Genomic DNA, 19347 nt, shown 5'->3' on the forward strand with positions numbered 1-19347 from the left:
TTTGAAACATTAATACTGAGAAAAGGAAATAGGAAGGGTGTCTAATGTCTGCCCAGATAAGGAAAAATTATGTGGCAGAAGGAGTTTTTACTTGATGGAGTTTTTGTAATGCTTGGCAATATGTTTTAGTTTCTACCAGTGACCTTAGGAAACATGATTTCCACAAACATAATAAATGTATGTGTCTATATGAGAAGAACGTTTGCCTCTGTCCTCTGAGTACCTGACTTGAGAAATTGGGAGGGTTGTTCCACCAGCATTTGGTTGAACCCAGGCTCTAGGAAGGAGTCTATAATACACATGACTCCTAGAGCCCCACCTCAGCATTTTAAAGGAGATTCACATGCCAACCCCAGCCCTAAAACTGCACAGTCAACCTTTCCCACCATATTTCTAAGACTCCACTAATATGAAAGGAAAAAAAAAAAGTTCCATTTTTTTTGTATCACTGAAGAGTCAAAGGGCTTCCCAGGTGGCTCAATGGTAAAGAATCTGCCTGCAGTGCAGGAGAAATGGGTTCAAACCCTGGGTCAGGAATATCCCCCAGAGAGGAAATGGCAACCTATTCCAGTATTCTTGCGTGAAAACCTCCATGGACAGAGGAGCCTGGAGGACTGCAGGCCATGGGGTTGCAAACAGTCCATGGGGGAACAGCTGAGCATGCATGCAAAAAGTCAAAAGTAGATGATACTGCCAGTTAAACTGTGATACAGTGTTTTATTATCACTTCAATTTTTCTTCTAATTTTAGACAAACATTCTTGTAGACTTTAGACAATGATTTTTATCATATATTACACAATTCTGTTTCTACACTTTTCTTCTAACACAAACTTTTAGTGGTGAATCACATTATCATCTTCCTGAAGACATTTTTGTGGCAGTTAATACTCAACCAATGAAGGGTTAGCCAGAACTCAGTTGAAACTACAGTGTAAACAACCAAGACCAGATTTGTTGATGTGCAAGCAGGGCCGATAGCAATTCTAAGATGTGTCCCAGTTTCATAGAAAAGATGAAAACTAGTATGACTTATTGAGTCCCTTTGCTTCCCAAGGTGTTTTCATGAAAGTTTGTTGATACTTAAAATTCTTTCATAAAGACTGTTACTGCTGCTAAGTTGCTTCAGTTGTGTCCGACTCTGTGCGACCCCATAGACGGCAGCCCACCAGGCTTCCCCATCCGTGGGATTCTCCAGGCAGGAACACTGAAGTGGGTTGCCATTTCCTTTTTGAAAAGTGAAAATGAAGTCACTCAGTCGTTCCCGACTCTTAGCAACCCCATGGACTGCAGCCTACCAGGCTCCTCTGTCCATGGATTTTCCAGGCAAGAGTACTGGAATGGGGTGCCATTGCCTTCTCCAGTCATAAAGACTAGTGCTTTTATTTCACCAGTAGAAATGCAAAGCTTAGAAAGTAAACATTTGGATGAAGTACTATGTTGCTTACAATTTTTTCAAAGTTTTTAAAGGTTTATTCCATTTATAGTTAATAATATATTGTCTATATACCCTGTATTTTTCAGTGTCTCCTCGTGGCTTATTTACTTTTTGCATAATAGTTTGTACCTGCTAATCCCTACTCTCCTTTTCCCTCTCCCTGCTGGTAACCATTACTTTGTTCTCTGTATCTATGAGTCTGTTTTCTTTTTGTTATAATCATTAGTTTGTTTTATTTTTTGGACTCCACATACAAGTGATGACATATAGTATTTGTCTTTCTCTGACTTATTTCACTTATAAATAGCCTCCAAATCCGTTCATGTTGTTGCACGTGGCAAAATGTTTTTTATGGCTGAGTAGTATTCCATTGTATGTATATACCACTTCTTTTTTTTTTTCTCTCTCTCCTATTTTTTAATTGAAGGATAATTGCTTTACAATATTATGTTCAGATCAGATCAGATCAATTGCTCAGTCATGTCCGACTCTTGGCGACCCCATGAATCGCAGCACACCAGGCCTCCCTGTCCACCACCAACTCCCGGAGTTCACCCAGACTCACGTCCATCGAGTCAGTGATGCCATCCAGCCATCTCATCCTCTGTCATCCCCTTCACCTCCTGCCCCCAATCCCTCCCAGCATCAGAGTCTTTTCCAATGAGTCAACACTTCGCATGAGGTGGCCAAAGTACTGCAGTTTCAGCTTTAGCATCATTCCTTCCAAAGAAATCCCAGGGCTGATTTCCTTCAGAATGGACTGGTTGGATCTCCTTGCAGTCCAAGGGACTCTCAAGAGTCTTCTCCAACACCACAGTTCAAAAGCATCAATTCTTTGGCACTCAGCCTTCTTCACAGTCCAACTCTCACATCCATACATGACCACAGGAAAAACCATAGCCTTGACTAGACAGACCTTTGTTGGCAAAGTAATGTCTCTGCTTATTATGTTGGCCTCTGCCATACGTCAACATGAATAAGCCACAAGTATACATATGGTCTCTCAAATACAGTTTAATTCATCAGTCCATCAAAAGTCTTTTTTCCACCTAAAACTCTCCTCCAGGCTGTAGATCATTATTTCCTGTTTTAAAGTGTCCATCTCCTCCCAGAAAATGTCCAGATTCTTTAGCATGGCCAGTTCTTTAGCATGGCCATAGAAACCCAATTCAGTCCCGTTTAACCTATTTGTCATCCTTATCTTATGTTATCTTTCTCTCCCCACGGCCTTGCTTACATCCACCTCCCCACCAAATAATGTGTCCTTTGCTCCCGCTGCACCCACTTTGTTACCCTCCTACTCTGAAGTCTCCTCCATTTCCTTTTGTTTCTCTGTTCCATCAATGTCAACAAACCCCAGAGTTCTATCACGGCACTCTTCTTACTAAGATCTTCTTACCTCACCTTGTTTTATGGCTTCAGCATGAAGTAGCCCTTATGGTATAGGCCTTTTTTTTATTTTTATTTTTTTTATTTTTAAACTTTACAATATTGTATTGGTTTTGCCAAATATCGAAATGAATCCACGACAGGTATACGTGTGTTCCCCATCCTGAACCCTCCTCCCTCCTCCCTCCCCATACCATCCCTCTGGGTCGTCCCAGTGCACCAGCCCCAAGCATCCAATATCGTGCATCGAACCTGGACTGGCAACTTATTTCATATATGATATTATACGTATTTCAATGCCATTCTCCCAAATCTTCCCACCCCCTCCCTCTCCCACAGAGTCCAAAAGACTGTTCTATATATCAGTGTGTCTTTTGCTGTCTCGTATACAGGGTTATTGTTACCATCTTTCTAAATTCCATATATATGCGTTAGTATACTGTATTGGTGTTTTTCTTTCTGGCTTACTTCACTCTGAATAATAGGCTCCAGTTTCATCCACCTCATTAGAACTGATGCAAATGTATTCTTTTTAATGGCTGAGTAATACTCCATTGTGTACATGTACCATAGCTTTCTTATCCATTCATCTGCTGATAGACATCTAGGTTGCTTCCATGTCCTGGGTATTATAAACAGTGCTGCGATGAACATCGGGGTACACGTGTCTCTTTCAATTCTGGTTTCCTCAGTGTGTATGCCCAGCAGTGGGATTGCTGGATCATAAGGCAGTTCTATTTGGTGTAGGCCTTTTTTACTAAACCAGTTGTATATGTGGAAATATATATAATCATAATTCAAACAGTACAGAAGGAGAATTCAGCAAATACAGTCTTCCCTACTCAGTTCACCCCATCTCTGAACATCTCTCTACTAAGTGTCCTGGTTCAGTGGCACTGACTTAGTACAATCTCTTATCTCTCATCTGAATTATTTTAGTAAGCATCTGCTTCACCTTCCTTTCTATTCTTTAAGCCCTCCACCTTGTTGCCAGAGTGCTGTTTCTAAATATAAATCTGTTTTTCTTTCTTCCACAGTCAGAGTTGTCTGTTTCCTAAGAATAATGATATATAAAAGTGTCCATTATCCAAGCCTTGCCCGCCTACCCAGTTTCCTCTTACATTACACAACACACACACACCCCCCATACATAACTACTTGTGCTTCACTTGTAATTCTCCAAGCGTTCCATGCTATTTTATGTCGCCATGCTTTCGCACATTCTGGTCTCTGCCCAGCATACCCTTGTCTACATCACAGATACTTGTCTTACAAGATCGGTTTCAAGTATCACCTATTCTTTTAAGCCTCTTCTGAACCCCAGGTAAAAGTGGCCTACGTATCCCCATCATGCCTTATATACCTCTCTCTCTCTCTCTCTTATATATATATATATATACACCTATATATGTGCACACACCCACACGTCCATATAATTAGTGACCTGGCTGTCTGTAAGCTTCATGTATATGTTTTTATTGGTCTGAGTATTTCCACCATTTAGTACAGTTCTTATTTCTAGTAGGTAGTAAATAAATATTTGTTGAAGAATTAGTTTCCAGTTTTAATGGGACAAAGTATGCTTTTTGTTATATACTGAACCAGAGATGAGTATATATATCATCTCTACCCACCACCACCATGAAAAAAAATGCTCCAGTTGCATGGGATCAGTAGAATCATCAACCTTTATTAAAAACACTGTGGAGTTTTTTCTTTTGCCTTGTTTTGTTTTAGGGTGAAATGGCTATAAAACTAAGAGCTGAGTAATAAAAAGGTATAATAAAGGTAAGAACATCTTACATGTCTGTAGCGTTTAAATCATATGTTGCTATATTCATTTGCCATTAGATTATGAAAATCATGGGCTTTCAGGTGGGACAGACTGAGTTAATCTGTCTCTAGGCAAGTTATTTAAACCTCAGTTTTTTGATGTGTAAGGTAGTAATAATATTATATGCATATTTGCCCTAAGAATTAGAGATAACCCAGTCTAAGATAAGCACCTGGCACACTGACATGTCAGATCACTCAGTCAGTGCTGGCAGCTTAGGTATTTGTTTATTTGGTTTTTATCCTTCATATCATGTATTTTTCTCCTGGCCATAGTATTGATGAAATAAATATTTTATTAATAAAGATAGCATGTTTTAAAAGAAATAGTAGTTCCATCATTGGAGTTCATTATGCTTATTTTGCCTTTATGAAAATATTCAGAATGAACTATCTGAAAGAATTTTAACACAATATAATAAGATTTTTTAATGATAATATAAGTAATTTCTATGAAGAGATGTATGGTACGAAAACTGCAATTCTAAAGAGTAGTAAGCTGCTCTTAATTGAAAAAGTATATTTAATTGCATACAGACATAGCATTTTAGGAGCAGTATGCAAAACTGCATGTTTTAAAACTAATAAAAACTTCAGAATAACTAGAATTTTTATGTTTGGAGAACACGAATTACTGATAAAAATTCAACTAATTTGTTGAATCATTGTATAGAAAAGATTTAAACAGCAATAATATATAATAAGATAATTAACAGCACCAATAACATAGTCTTTATTAGAAATTTTAAGTAGATACTTTTATAAAATCAAAATTATTTTGTGAATAAATAATAATAATGGCTAGAAATATCAGAGAAGAATGAAAGAATCAGAAAAATGACTCAGATGCAAAGTCTGTCAAGTTCACTCAGGTTCCTGGTTAATATGGTATTTGTCTTAGTAACATACTACAAACTGTAACATATGATCCCTCCACTCCTCAGATCTAAAAGATCTGATCTAAAAAGATCACTTTTCACCAAGTGATCAAACTCAGTAAACTGGCTCCAAAGTTGACCTGCAGCAGATTTGGGTTTGGACTGATTTGAATATACACTTGATCCTTTTTCATTAAAGATATAACAACCACATGGACAAATAACTTTTATCTGTTTTTGACCATGACCTATAGTAAGAAGTACATCTTAATATCATCCCAGTATGTACATATGTATGTGTACTTGCTTGTGTGTGTGTGAATATGTAGGTGTGTGTGCATATCTGAAATGATTTTCCCAACACAGCGAATACCCTTACCACATTCTATTAGTTGCTATTCTTTTCTGTTTCTTTTTTCTTTTAATACTGTTTGCAACCCACAGTGTGAAAACACTCATCTGGACAGGCATGTAACACGTTTTTTTCTCCTTAAGTCAGCCTTCTTGAGAAATCAGTTTAGGGGTTAAAAGGAGAGGAAAGGTGAAGAAGTAAAAATGAGTAAAGCATGTTAGAGAATAGGGAGTCATCTGGTATGACTGTAATATAAAAATTGTACGCTGCCCAGTGGTATGTATCTACCATCTTCAGGGGCAATGCTAATCTAATCTCTCTATCATTTTGAATTAATAGTGTAATGGTGAAGCAGTTGTTATACTTTTCTGTACTTTTGTTCTACCCCTTTTCAGTCAGTTTTTTCAATTTTTTCAGCATTGCCCCTTGAACAATCTTGAACAGATTCACTGTGGTTTCTTCCATTGGTTGGAATTAGTACCATTTACAGATGTGAGTAATTTCAGTCTGTAACTTTTCCTCCAAATTATTTAGAATACATATGTATGACTGTGAATCAGAGAACCCCATTATTTACCTTCTTTATCAAGCCTTTGTCTTCCCAAAAAGGCAGCCGTCTAATTCCAGGGTGATTCCTTTCTTAAAATCTTGTTTTAAACTTTATTGAGTTTTTCAAAGGCCTCATATCCATGTTTTAACATTTTTATCACTAAATTGCAGATATTATTCCTGACAAACTCCCAACAAATAGCAGGATTTTCCATTATAGAAACTATGTTACTTTTCCCAAAAAAATTTTGTTTCCTTATGGGTCTTCACAACAGAAAGGACTATGTTAGAAAAATCTGTAAAGGTAATGTTATTGTAAAATGTTTTAATCTATTCCATGCCATTCAACCAAGCATAAGAAATAAGCTATTTTAGTAAATGACTTTGTCAAGTGTTAGATAGTATTGATATGAAATTGTCTGCCAGCAAGTATGTATTGAATGCCAACTGTGTGCCGGGCATTGCTCTAAGCCCTGGGAATAATCAGTGGAGAAGACAGACAAAAATTCCTGCCCTTGCCCTTTGGAGCTTTCGTTCTACTGAGGGGAGAAATAAGAATTTTTTGCAAGTAAAAGATAATCTCAAGTTATATAATGGAAATTAGAACTCAAGTTATATAATGGAAAGTAAAGCAGGGAAGAGCATAGTGATTATGACTGCCTGTAGTTACAAATGGGCACACAGAAGACATACAATGAGCGCCATGGTTCTCGGGTATCTTCTGAAAGTGGCCAGAGCAGCAGGGAAACCATCACAGAGCCTCTAAGTCCCACGTCAACACAGGTGCCCAAGTAGAAGCAATCAGATGTGTTTAGCGTGGGAGAATGGCTGTGAGGCAGATTTCTTTGTAGTAAATTGGTCACGTTTCTTCTCTGCTTGTGTGTGTGCCTATGCATGCATGCTTCTAGCCACATTCTTTATCTGGGGGAAAGTAAGGAAAAGGAATTCTTATCTGTCCACATTCTGGGCTGGTCTGACATTATATTGCTTTCTTTTTGTTATTAAGAGGTAATAATAAATACTGGCCAAACACACGATACCAGAGCCAGACTCACTGGGTTAAAACCTCATTTTTGGTAAGTTACTAGCTGTATAAAGTTGGATCAGTTGTTTAACCCTTCTGTGTCTCAGTGTCCTCATTTGTAAAATACGAAGTTCCAAATAATTAAAATTTGATCAGAGTGGATTACTTTTAGTTTTTAGGACAAATTATATTTTGTAACATTTAATACGGTGGGTGGCGGGGGGACAAAAACAAAAACAAGGGAGAAGAAAAAGTAAGTTTTAAAGCAAAGACAGTCTGAAAAGACCACATACTATCGTACTATGTTTCCCAATGTATGACACTCTGGAAAAGGGGAAATTTATGAAGACAGTAAAAAGCTCAGTGGTTGCCAGGGATTAGAAGGGATGAACAGACAGAACTGCATGGGTTATTAGGGCAGTGAAACTATTCTTTATGATGTAAACAGTGGATACATGGGATTACAGTCAGTGCTCCATATCCACAGATTCCACATTCATGGATTGAATTCAACCAACTGTGAATCAAAAATACTTGGGAAAATAAAATCCAGAAAATTCTGAAGAGCAGAACTTGAATTTGCTGACACTAGCAAGTATTTCCATAATATAATTGCATATATAATTACATAATATCATATTAGGTATTATAAGTAATCTAGATATATTTTAAAGTATACAAGAGGATATGTGTAGGTTATATGCAAAGACCATGCCATCATATTTTCTGTAAGGAACTTGAGGATCCTTAGACATGAGCATCCATGGGGGATCCTGTGGATTCCAAGGGACAAACGTATATTTGTCAAAACCTGTAGACTATACATCACCAAGAGTGAACCCTTGGTGATTTAAGCTGTGGACTTTGAGTGATAATGATGTGTCCGTGTAGGTTCATTAACTGTAACAAATGGTGGTGGCTGTGGGGTTGGGGGCAGGCAGAGTATCTGGGACTGTCTGTACTTTTGCTTAATTTTGCCGAACCTCAAAGTGCTTTAACAAAAATCTTTAAAAAGTAAAAAGGAAGAAAGAAAAGAAAACAAACATGAGAGAGAATGAAATCTGAGACCCACAGAGAAAAGATAGGAGAAGAGGAAAGGAAGGAGTGGGGAAGATGTCAGTGACCCACTTCCTGTGAGGGTGTCCACCTTTTGTCGCTTGTGCGATTTGTCGGTCTTAAAGCTGTTTGTGTTGATAGCAGAAAAATACCCCCTGGAAAGTAATATTGTCTAGAGAAAAATTAACAGGACTTACTTTTTGGTAATGTTAAAGCATTTGGGAGAGACGGAGTTTCCTGTGTGTCTGTGTGCGTTTCCTGCTGGTGTGTCACCCCTTGGGAAGTTAGTGTTACGTATTTTATGGATGCCCAACATGTAACTGGACATGAGGGATAATTGTTGGTGGGTAACAGTTTCATAAAGACTTAAAAAGTTATTGGAACAACAAGCAGTGTTCATGGGTATTACGTGACAGAGTCAAGACAATACCAGAAATTGCCTTTAACATGTATAAATTATTGTCATTATCTTATTTCTTGAGGTTCCAATGCAGAATTATATAGAAATTAACATTTTATTTTAATACTAATAAACATATTTACCCTATGAAGGGCTGATTCACTACATGAACAAAACATTAACTTTAATTGTAGTACATCTCTGTGTCTAAATTTGCCAAGGGCTTAAACCAAGATGTCTTTGTTATAGTTCATTCTGGAAAAAAATTCAATCACATGGATCCAGGACACTATACTAGAATTTATTCTTTAATCCATCTTTTTAAAGGCTCACAATACCAGATCATATGTGTATAAGTGTGTGTGTGTGTGTGTGCGTGTGTGCGTGCACATGCCAAATGCCAGCCACCACTGAAGTAAGGAAAAACAATGACTTATTTATAAATTATATCCTGTTTACATATCAAACAGATATTGTAACTGTTTGAACTCTTTCCCTTACTAGTGTGCCCTTATAAATTCATAAATGGCTATAATTTTTTCTTTCAAGAGCTATTACAAATCACATTGGAAATCCCTCCTCCCCTGTCAGCATTGTTGTACAAGTGAACCACATTAAAATGAGTTTCTCAGGGGTAGCTTTGAGGGGTAAAGAAATTTAAAGCACTTGAACTTGAAAATTCCATTCTCTGACGCTAATCACCGGCCCTTCCAGCTCTCCCAGTTCTTCCCACCCTCCCAGTCTTTTCATTTCCACCACATCTGTGCTTTATTTGTACTCATAAACTCTGCATTTCCAATCTGTCAAGCCCCTTGGCTCCACGTGGCCTCCTAACACAGCCTGGGACCTTATCAGTCATCTGAACACTACCTTCACTGAGCACTCTCCAAGGCTTTGTTGCCAGACTCATCCATCACGGTTTCCTTGACATTCCCACCTTTAGCCTAATATCTTACAATAAGGTTGTTACTCCATCAATATATAATGAAAGGGAGGAGAGGAGAGAAAATTCTTCGACACAGTGTTAATATACTGAAAATTTCTTGTGGAAATGTGTTATTTTTTGCTACTTGCAAGTGGAACAAATTCCTGTTGTTGTACATCAACAGGGTTCGCATACCTGTGGCCCGGTATTTTTTATTTTTCTATATCTATCCTGTTTCCCTTTATCTTTATTGAAGGCCACTTCCACTCCCGCAAACCATCCATTCCATTATGTAGCTTTCCTTATTACAGTTAGATCATCTAAATGTATTTTCCTTGAGTCTTTTTCACCCAGGGATTTTTTAGTATCTTCACTTACTCTTTTCTTCTGTGATCTCTCTTCAAAAAAATGAGCTCTGTGTGTGTCCGTGTGTGTGTGTGTGAACGTGCGTGCGTGCACTCAGGCACAGTTTATGTGTGTTAATGTAAATAACTTTCAAAACTTAACCCCTCTCTCTCTTCTTCGTTCCTTCTGCTCTCTCTCAGCCTTTCTTCAGCTATGCCCTTCCTCAGTGATCACCAGTGACTTCTGATTGTCAGTATTTTCTTCTCAGTCCCTTACTCTGTCAGTGGCATGACATTATAGATATTATAGACATTACTGAAATTCTGTCCTCCCTTTGCTTTACAGCACCATTTTCCTTCATATAGCTCTTTAGTCTTCTTAACTGCTATCTTCTTCTTCCAGACCTGAAATGTAGGTGTCCCTTTCATGTTCTTATACCTCAGTTGCTGCTAAGTCACTTCAGTCGTGTCCAACTCTGTGCGACCCCATGACGGCAGCCCACCAGGCTCCCCCGTCCCTGGGATTCTCCAGGCAAGAACACTGGAGTGGGTTGCCATTTCCTTCTCCAGTGCATGAAACTGAAAAGTGAAAGTGAAGTTGCTCAGTCGTGTCTGACTCTTAGCGACCCCATGGACTGCAGCCCACCAGGCTCCTCCGTTCATGGGATTTTCCAGACAAGAGTACTGGAGTGGGGTGCCAATGCCTTCTCCGTAGTGATTCTCAAATTTTAGTGAGTGTAAAAATCACCAAAAGATTTCTGTTGAAAATGTAGGTTTCTAGATCCTACCCTCAAAGATTATGATTGCTGCTGCTAAGTCGCTTCAGTCGTGTCCGACTCTGTGCGACCCCACAGACGGCAGCCCACCAGGCCCCGCCGTCCCTGGGATTCTCCAGGCAAGAACACTGGAATGGGTTGCCATTTCCTCCTCCAGTGCATGAAAGTGAAAAGTGAAAGTGAAGTCACTCAGTCGTGTCCGACTCTTAGCAACCCCATGGACTGCAGCCTACCGGGCTCCTCCATCCATGGGATTTTCCAGGCAAGAGTACTGGAGTGGGTTGCCATTGCCTTCTCTGAAAGATTGTGATTAGGTAGGTCTAGAATGAGGCCCAGGAGTCTGCAATTTTAACAATCTGCATTCTTATGACTCTAATAAAAGTGATTCAGGGCCACACTTTAAAAAAAAATAATAATAATCCTCTGCAGCCCTCTCTACTCCTGTGACCTCAGTCATTGCTTCCAGGCTGATTATTTCCGAATATTTTAACATCCTACTCTCATGAATTTCTCCTTATTCTGTGGACCATACTTCTGGACCATATTCAGGACCAGAGCAGGGCTGATAATCATACTTACTTTTGGTTATTAAATAATGTTCAGAGAAACACTTGTAAGCAGCTGTTGCCCTCAGCCCACAAGTGTCATTCTACCACGATGGTCCTGTCTATCCTGGTGCCTCTCCTCAGATCTTCTGGACCTCCCCACTTTTCAGCAACGAAAAAGTAACACCTGGAACCACAGAGTTTCTCCAGGATCCTGCCCCGGTGCAAAGGCTAGCATCCTAATTGGTTGAATTGTATCCATTAAATATTAATATTACCCCTGTTGTAGGTGATGATGTCATTAACTATATTGGGCACAGGAGAAGCAGCTAGTTTTAGTGGGGAGAATAGTAAATTCAGTATATAAGATAGTTTATGTGCAATACTCTTAAACCTACTAAAATGGTTGGATGGAGTGACCTGTAATAAGTTCAAAAATCACAAAGCTGTGCTTTCCAAATTTGACTAATCATCAGAATCTAAGGCCCAACCCTGAGAAATTTTGACTCATTAGAATTGGGGCAGGACCCAGAAATCAGTTTTTTAACCTTTCCCACAGTGGTTCTGATGATTAGGTGGATATGAGAACCACTGCTTTGGACTGAGGACACAGCGAAGTAGAACCAAAGTATTGCCCCCTGTTGGACCTCAAATAGGCATTTCCATTCCATGGCATAGTCAGAAAGATCAGACAACAGGATATGTGGGTTTTTCTGCACAACTAATTACCACAGCCAGAAAGTATCACATGTATGTATTTTATACACAGAAAGCAACTCAGTGTTGCATTCCACTCAACAGAATGCATTTCGTCCCTGGTAAGAAAGAGTTCCACTTCTAGGAGTTTCTTTGAAAATAAATTCCACAAGGAAATCAATCCCTGTTTGGGAAAAACGTAACAAAGTGTAGTCACCTTCTTATGTCTTTTAAATTTAAGAGAACATATATAATTATATTATAATCAGGTGTTGCTTTTCTCTGAATCATATGTACAGTTTATTGAAACAAAAGAGAAATAACAATTCTATAAAATGTTGTATCGTGAGTTTAGTCCTGAGTCATTCGTTATGTACGTGATTCCTGAGTCACTAATTACTAAGGCTTTCCTATAAGGAAAAGAGTACTAACAATAGGCAAAGTCAGTGATTGTGAAACTTTTTGAATACAAATGATTATAGTTACCAAAAGATTGTTTTAAAACTGTATTGGAGAAATTAAATTCTGTTGTTACATTAATATCAAAAATAGATATTAACATCAGTTTTCATTGAAAAACATGTACTTTAATTTGCTGAGGAATTAAATCTGGGGGATTTAAAAGCTTATAAAGAAACATTCTTAAAATTTACAGCATTATAGAAGTTTTACTATCTAGAGAGAAAGAAGTTTGTTGGTTGCCTAGTAGAGATACATTTTGGAAGTAAGGTTTTTGGTCCTCAATTTTGTTTATAATACTAAAACGTAATATATGTGATTGCTGTAATGAGAAAAAAACAAAGTAAAATAATTAAGGTTAATGCCTGCTGTTACATTTTTTTCTGTAAATGCCCTTAGTTCTCCCATGTCCCGCCCACCCCTGCTCCCTACCCCCCAACTATTCCGCACTTGGAAACACAAAACAACTTGTCAGTTCAGTTTATTCAGGTAGGGTCAGTTCTGTGAAAACAAAGTCAAGGCAATTGTTTGATTTAATTGACTAGTGAAACTGGTTATACAGGTAAGTAGAAGTTAGTTTTATTTCTGTCCAGCTGCATATTTGAATGTTCATAAAATAACTTAGCAGAATAATAAGATTCCAGTGACATTGTAATAGATTTTAAAGAATGATTACCAAAGCAAGGGAAAAGGGCTCTAAAACACAAACTGCAGAAAATATTCATGGTATTTGTTTTTCTTTATGGCTCTCCCTTCACTATAATGAATTGTGTCCAAAAAAAAAAGAAGTCTTTTCTTTCACTATTCATATCCTGTTCTTTGAGGAATTTTTTTCCTAGGTGATAGTTAATATAACCTTAACAAAAATGTCCAGTATAATTCAGGTGAATCATTTACATAACTTTTATAAAGTGGTCCTCAAACTGTATGCTGATAGCCTTTAAGAGTTAGTCAGCCACCTCTTGGCTTCACTTTCTTCCTCACCCGCCTGAACCTCATGGTTGATCATTTTCACAATGAACGTTTCTGCCCTTGATTCTTTGTCCCTTCCTCTGTTCACACCCTGCTCTTCTCTACACCTTCAACTTGGAGGTTGCTGGTCACTCTCTTTTTTTTTTTCCCCCTGTGAGAGGAGAAGCAAAAAAAGTGCAGTGCTAAAATACATGATATGTTTCGATCTTAATTCAAAAAAAATGAGTAGATCTTGTAAATGTAGTTTATTTGAGAGGGAAATATAAATCATTTCTTGTCCTAGAAAAACAGCAAATCTTCAGCCTCAGTTAAACTTGTTAGGGTTTATAAAGGAAAGAGAAAAAATTTTTTCATATAAAAAGCTAGAATTTTATTGTCAAAGAACATTTAAGGTCATAAAGTAGGAATTTTATCATTTTTTTTTTCTGCATAATAAAATGCTCCCTTCCTGACCCCCTCATCCTTATAATAATAGATATCCACCACTTTTTTTCTAATTGTTCAGTTTTCACATATCCAGCTTTCTAGTTCCTTTTTCAAGAACTTATTATGTACCAAAGTGGTGGCCTCCTCATACTGACAGTAGTGTGTAGTCCTGTTCTAGCATACATTTTATATTTGCTTAGGAGAAGAAGAGTAAACACAAAGAAATTTAAAAAAACTAAGGTTGGTTGATTACATAAATGATAAAATCCTTTAGGAAGATCTAAAGGAAAGGTCTTATATATCAAGAACATTACATAGTTTGTACCCCTTTCATATTGGTGCTTCTGTTATGGAAAAAAATTTTAAAGTATCAAGGAAAAATTTTATCTACAGTACAAAATAATTTGTTTTAGCATTATTTATACTAGTCAAAAATTGATGACAGCCTAAATGTTTGCTAGTATAAACAATGTAATTAAATTGTGACTCACTGGCTTACTAGACAGTTTTATAACCATTAAAAATATAAATTAAGGTCTTCTGACAGCCTGAAAGAATGATTATGATATAAGATAAAGTGAAAAAGGATGATACAAAGTTGTACACAGTACACTAACGTTGAACAATCTGAAAAGGAACTAGAATATTTTATTTATAAAATAAAATACTTAGGAATAAATTTGATCAAAGGGGAGAAAGACGTGCACTGGAAACTACAAGACATTCCTGAAAGAAGTTAAAGAAGACATCCCTGGCTAATAGATGATTTAAGATTGTTTTTTGTGTGTTTGGTTGGTTGGCTTGGTTGTTTTTTCTCTTAATTTTTTTAAATTAAAGTATTGTTGAATTATAACATTGTATAAGTTTGAGATATAGAACATAGTGATTCACAGTTTTTAAAGATTATACTCCATCTGTAGCTGTTGTACAATATTGACTATATTCCCTGTGCTGTACAACATATCCTTGTAGCTTTTTTTTTTCTTTTTCTTTTTAGCCATGCTGCACGGCTTGTGAGATCTTAGTAACCTGACCAGGGATTGAACCCAGGCCCTTGGTAATAAGAGTGCAGAGGCATAACCACTGGACCGCCAGGGAATTCCCACTGACTTCTTTTATACATACTAGTTTGTTCCTCCCCCACCCCTATCCTCCCCTACCCTCTCTTCCCTCTCCCCACAGATAAACCACTAGTTTGTTTTCTATGTCTGTGAGTTTGTTTCTTTTTCTGTTATATTTACTAGTTTGTTGTATTCTGTAGATTCCACAGATAAGTGACAACATTACAATATTTGTCTTTCTGTCTGACTTACTTCACTAAGCATGATGCCCTCCGAGTCCATCAATGCTGTTGCAAATGGCAGTATTTCATTTTTCATGACTGAGTAATATTCTCTCTCTGTGTGTGTGTGTGTGTGTGTGTGTGTGTGTGTGGTTATTGTTTAGTCTTTAAGTCCTATTCGATGCCTTTGGTACCCCGTGGACTGTAGCCTGCCAGGCTCCTCTGTCCATGAGATTTCCCAGGCCAGACTACTGGAGTGGGTTGCCATTTCCTACTCCAGGGGATCTTCCCAACCCCAGAGATCAAGCCCATGTCTTCTGCATTGGCAGGTGGCTCTTTACCACTAAGCCACCTGTGAAGCCACCACATCTTCTTGCTCCATTCATCTGTTGATGGACTTGCTTCTATATCTTGGCTATTTTAAGCAACTTCTGTTATGAGTATTGGGGTGCATGTATCTCCATCTTTTCCAAAGGACAGAAGAACCAAAAAAAATTGCAGTGCTAAAATAAATGATATGTTTAGGGGAGTGGGATTGCTTGATCATCTGATACTCTATTTTTAGTTTTTCGAAGAACCGCCATACTATTTTCCATAGTGTCTGCACCAATTTATATTCCCACCAACAGTGTTCAAGGGTTCTCTTTTCTCCACATCTTGCCAACATTTGTTATTTGTGGTCTTTTTGATGATAGCCATTCTGATAGGTGTAAGGTGATAACTTACTGTGATTTTGATTTACATTTCTCCAGTGATTGGTGATGTTGAGCATCTTTTCATCTACCTGTTAGCTATCTGTATGTAGAAGACTTAATATTGTTAAGATAACAGTACTACTCAAAATGACTGACAGATTCAGAGCAGTCCCTATCAAAATCCCAAAGGTATGTTTTGCAGAAACAGAAAAGCCCATTTAAAAATTCATGTGGAATTTCAAGTGACCTCGAATAGTCAAAACAGTCTTGAAAATGGAAAACAAAGGTAGAAAGACTCATACTTTAGATTTTAAAACTTATTGTGAAGTTACAGTAATCAAAAGAGTGTTACGCTGGCATAAGGACAGACATATAAGATTGATGGAATAGAATTGAGAGCCCAGAAGTAAATCTCACATACATGATTTTTTAGTAAGGATGCCAGGACCACTCAATGGAGAAAATACAGTCCTTTCAACAAACAATACTGGTAAAATTGGATATCTACATGTAAAAGATTGAAATGGACCCATGTCTTACACTGCATATAAAAATTAACTCAAAATGAATCAAATATGTTAAATTTCAAAAATAAACGTATAAAACTCATAGAAGAAAATGTAGGAGAAAATCTATGACCTTGGGATTGGCAGTGGTTTCTTTAAAATGACACCAAAATTATGTGCAACAACAACAACAAAAATAGGTATGGTTGTACGTCATCAAAATTAAAACCTTTTGTGATCAAAGGTCAGTATCAAGATGGTGAAAAGACAGCCTACAGAATAGGAGAAAATATTTGCAATTCACATAGCTAATTAAGGATTTAATATCCAGAATATATAAAGAACTCATATGACTCAACAGCAAAAAAAAAAAAAAGCCTAACTAAAATATGGGCAAAAGATGTGAATAGACATTTCTCCAAAGAGGATATTCAAATGGCCAATACGTACATAAAATAACTGTATTGGAGAGGATGTGGAGAAATTGGAACCAAGTGCATTGCTAGTAGGAATGTAAATGATGCAGTCACTTTGAAAAACAGTTGGCAGTTCCTCAAAAAGTTAAATACAGAATTACCATATGACCTAGCAATTCCACTCCACTCCTAGGTAGATAACCAAAGGAATTGAAAACAGGGACTCAAACAGGTATTTGTACACCACAACATTAGTCACAATAGCCAAAAAGTGGAAACAATGCAAGTATCCACTGGCAGATGAATGAATAAACAAAATATGCTATAAACATACAGTGGAATATTATTTAGCCATGAAAAGGAATACGGTGCAACATAGATAAACCTTGAATACATTAGAATTAAATGAATTAAACAGAGGCAACATGACAAATATCATATGATTCCACTTATATGAGGTATCTAGAATGGGCAAATTCATATAGAAAGAAAAGGGTTTCTGGGAACTAGGGAATTAAGGGGAGTGTTTTTACTTAATCTGTACAGAGTTTCTGTTTGGGTTGATGAAAATATTCTAGAAATAGATACTAGTGATGCTTACCTGTTGTGAATGTACTTAATGCCATTGAATTGTACACTGTAAAATGCACAAAATCATAAATTTTATGTTTATATTTTAAACATGATTATTTAAAATATATATAGTTATTTCAGTTCAGTTCAGTCGCTCAGTCATCTCCGACTCTTTGTGACCCCATGAACCGCAGCACGCCAGGCCTCCCTTTCCATAACCAACTCCTGGAGTCCACCCAAACCCATGTCCATTGAGTCCGTGATGCCATCCAGCCATCTCATCCTCTGTCGTCCCCTTCTCTTCCTGCCCTCAATCTTTCCCAGCATCACGGTCTTTTCAAATGAGTCAGCTCTTCGCATCAGGAGGCCAAATTATTGGAGTTTTAGCTTCAACATCAGTCCTTCCAATGAACACCCAGGACTGATCTCCTTTAGGATGGAATGGTTGGATCTCCTTGCAGTCCAAGGGACTCTCGAGTCTTCTCCAATACCATAGTTCAAAAACATCAATTCTTCTGTACTCAGCTTTCGTTATACTCCAACGCTCACATCCATACATGACCACTGGAAAAACCATAGCCTTGACTAGATGGACCTTTGTTGGCAAAGTAATGTTTCTGCTTTTGAATATGCTGTCTAGGTTGTTCATAACTTTCCTTCCAAGGAGTAAGCATCTTTTAATTTCATGGCTGCAGTCACCATCTGCAGTGATTTTGGAGCCCAGAAAAATAAAGTCAGCCACTGTTTCTACTGTTTCCCCATCTATTTGCCATGAAGTGATGGGACCGAATGCCATGATCTTAGTTTTCTGAATGTTGAGCTTTAAGCCAACTTTTTCACTCTCCTCTTTCACCTTCATCAAGAGGCTCTTTAGTTCTTCACTTTCTGCCATAATATAGTTATTTAGGTGCATAAATTATACATAGTGATTTAGGTACGTAAGTAAAGATGACAAGGAATATGAAAGCATGAAAAATCACAGAATTATAAGTGATTATGTTATTTTGGGGCTTCTGGGTGGCTCAGATGGTAAAGAACCTGCCTGAAATGCAGGAGACCCAGGTTCGATCCCTAGGTTGGGAAGATCCCCTATAGAAGAGAATGACAACCCCACTCCTGTATTCTTTCCTGGAGAATTCCATTGACAGAGGAACCTGGCAGGCTACAGTTAATGGAGTCGCAAAGAGTTGGACACGACTAGCAACTAACACTTTCACTGTGTTATTCTGAGTAGAAATAAAGTTCAAATAAATGATTTTCATTTTAGCTAATGGATATTCATTAAAAGATGAATTTTATATTGCATGTTGTCTCAGACCAACAAACAGTAAGAAAATTTAGGTGACTCATCCCCCAAATTGGTAATACTTAGTATTTTATTTAAAATTTTTCTTTCCTATTTACATGGTCTTTATTTTTATTTTAAAGAATAGTTATGTTGGTTAGTAATTTTTAAAACCTTCAGATTTACACAGGAAGAGCTTTTCAGAGTAATTCATGTAAAGGAGAGCTGGTGTCTGTGCTAGAGCATTTTGAACAGTTTCAGTTTCTTATGAAATTGTCTAGATTTTAATGAAACCTTTTTTTTTTCTTTAGCTTGACAGGGCCAATTCTCTGTTAAACCAGACTCAACAACCTTACAGGTATCTCATTGAATCAGTGCGTCAGAGAGATTCTAAGATTGATTCCCTGAAGAAGTGTATTACCGAACTAGAAAAAGATGTCAGGTAACCATCTACAAATCTTGTATTTGAGTAATAAAATATTATTATTATTTATTTGGATAATAAAGGCATTGTGAGCATAATACTGCT

At 37.4% G+C, this 19347-nt stretch overlaps 1 protein-coding gene across 3 annotated transcripts in view; it reads left to right on the forward strand.

The window, feature by feature from the left end:
* The window catches only part of PIBF1 (progesterone immunomodulatory binding factor 1), a 231186-nt gene that overhangs the window by 167387 nt on the left and 44452 nt on the right, over window positions 1–19347 (forward strand). For 2 of the 3 annotated variants that reach the window (XM_027557667.1, XM_027557669.1), the window contains exon 15: window positions 19130–19260. The exons of the other annotated variant lie outside the window; for it this stretch is intronic. In XM_027557667.1, coding sequence (XP_027413468.1) covers window positions 19130–19260 — 131 coding nt within the window. The remainder of the gene's footprint in view (window positions 1–19129; window positions 19261–19347) is intronic. 3 annotated transcript variants of the gene reach the window in all.

This window comes from Bos indicus x Bos taurus, chromosome 12, assembly GCF_003369695.1.
Source record: "Bos indicus x Bos taurus breed Angus x Brahman F1 hybrid chromosome 12, Bos_hybrid_MaternalHap_v2.0, whole genome shotgun sequence".
In the NCBI taxonomy this organism is placed as follows: domain Eukaryota; kingdom Metazoa; phylum Chordata; class Mammalia; order Artiodactyla; family Bovidae; genus Bos; species Bos indicus x Bos taurus.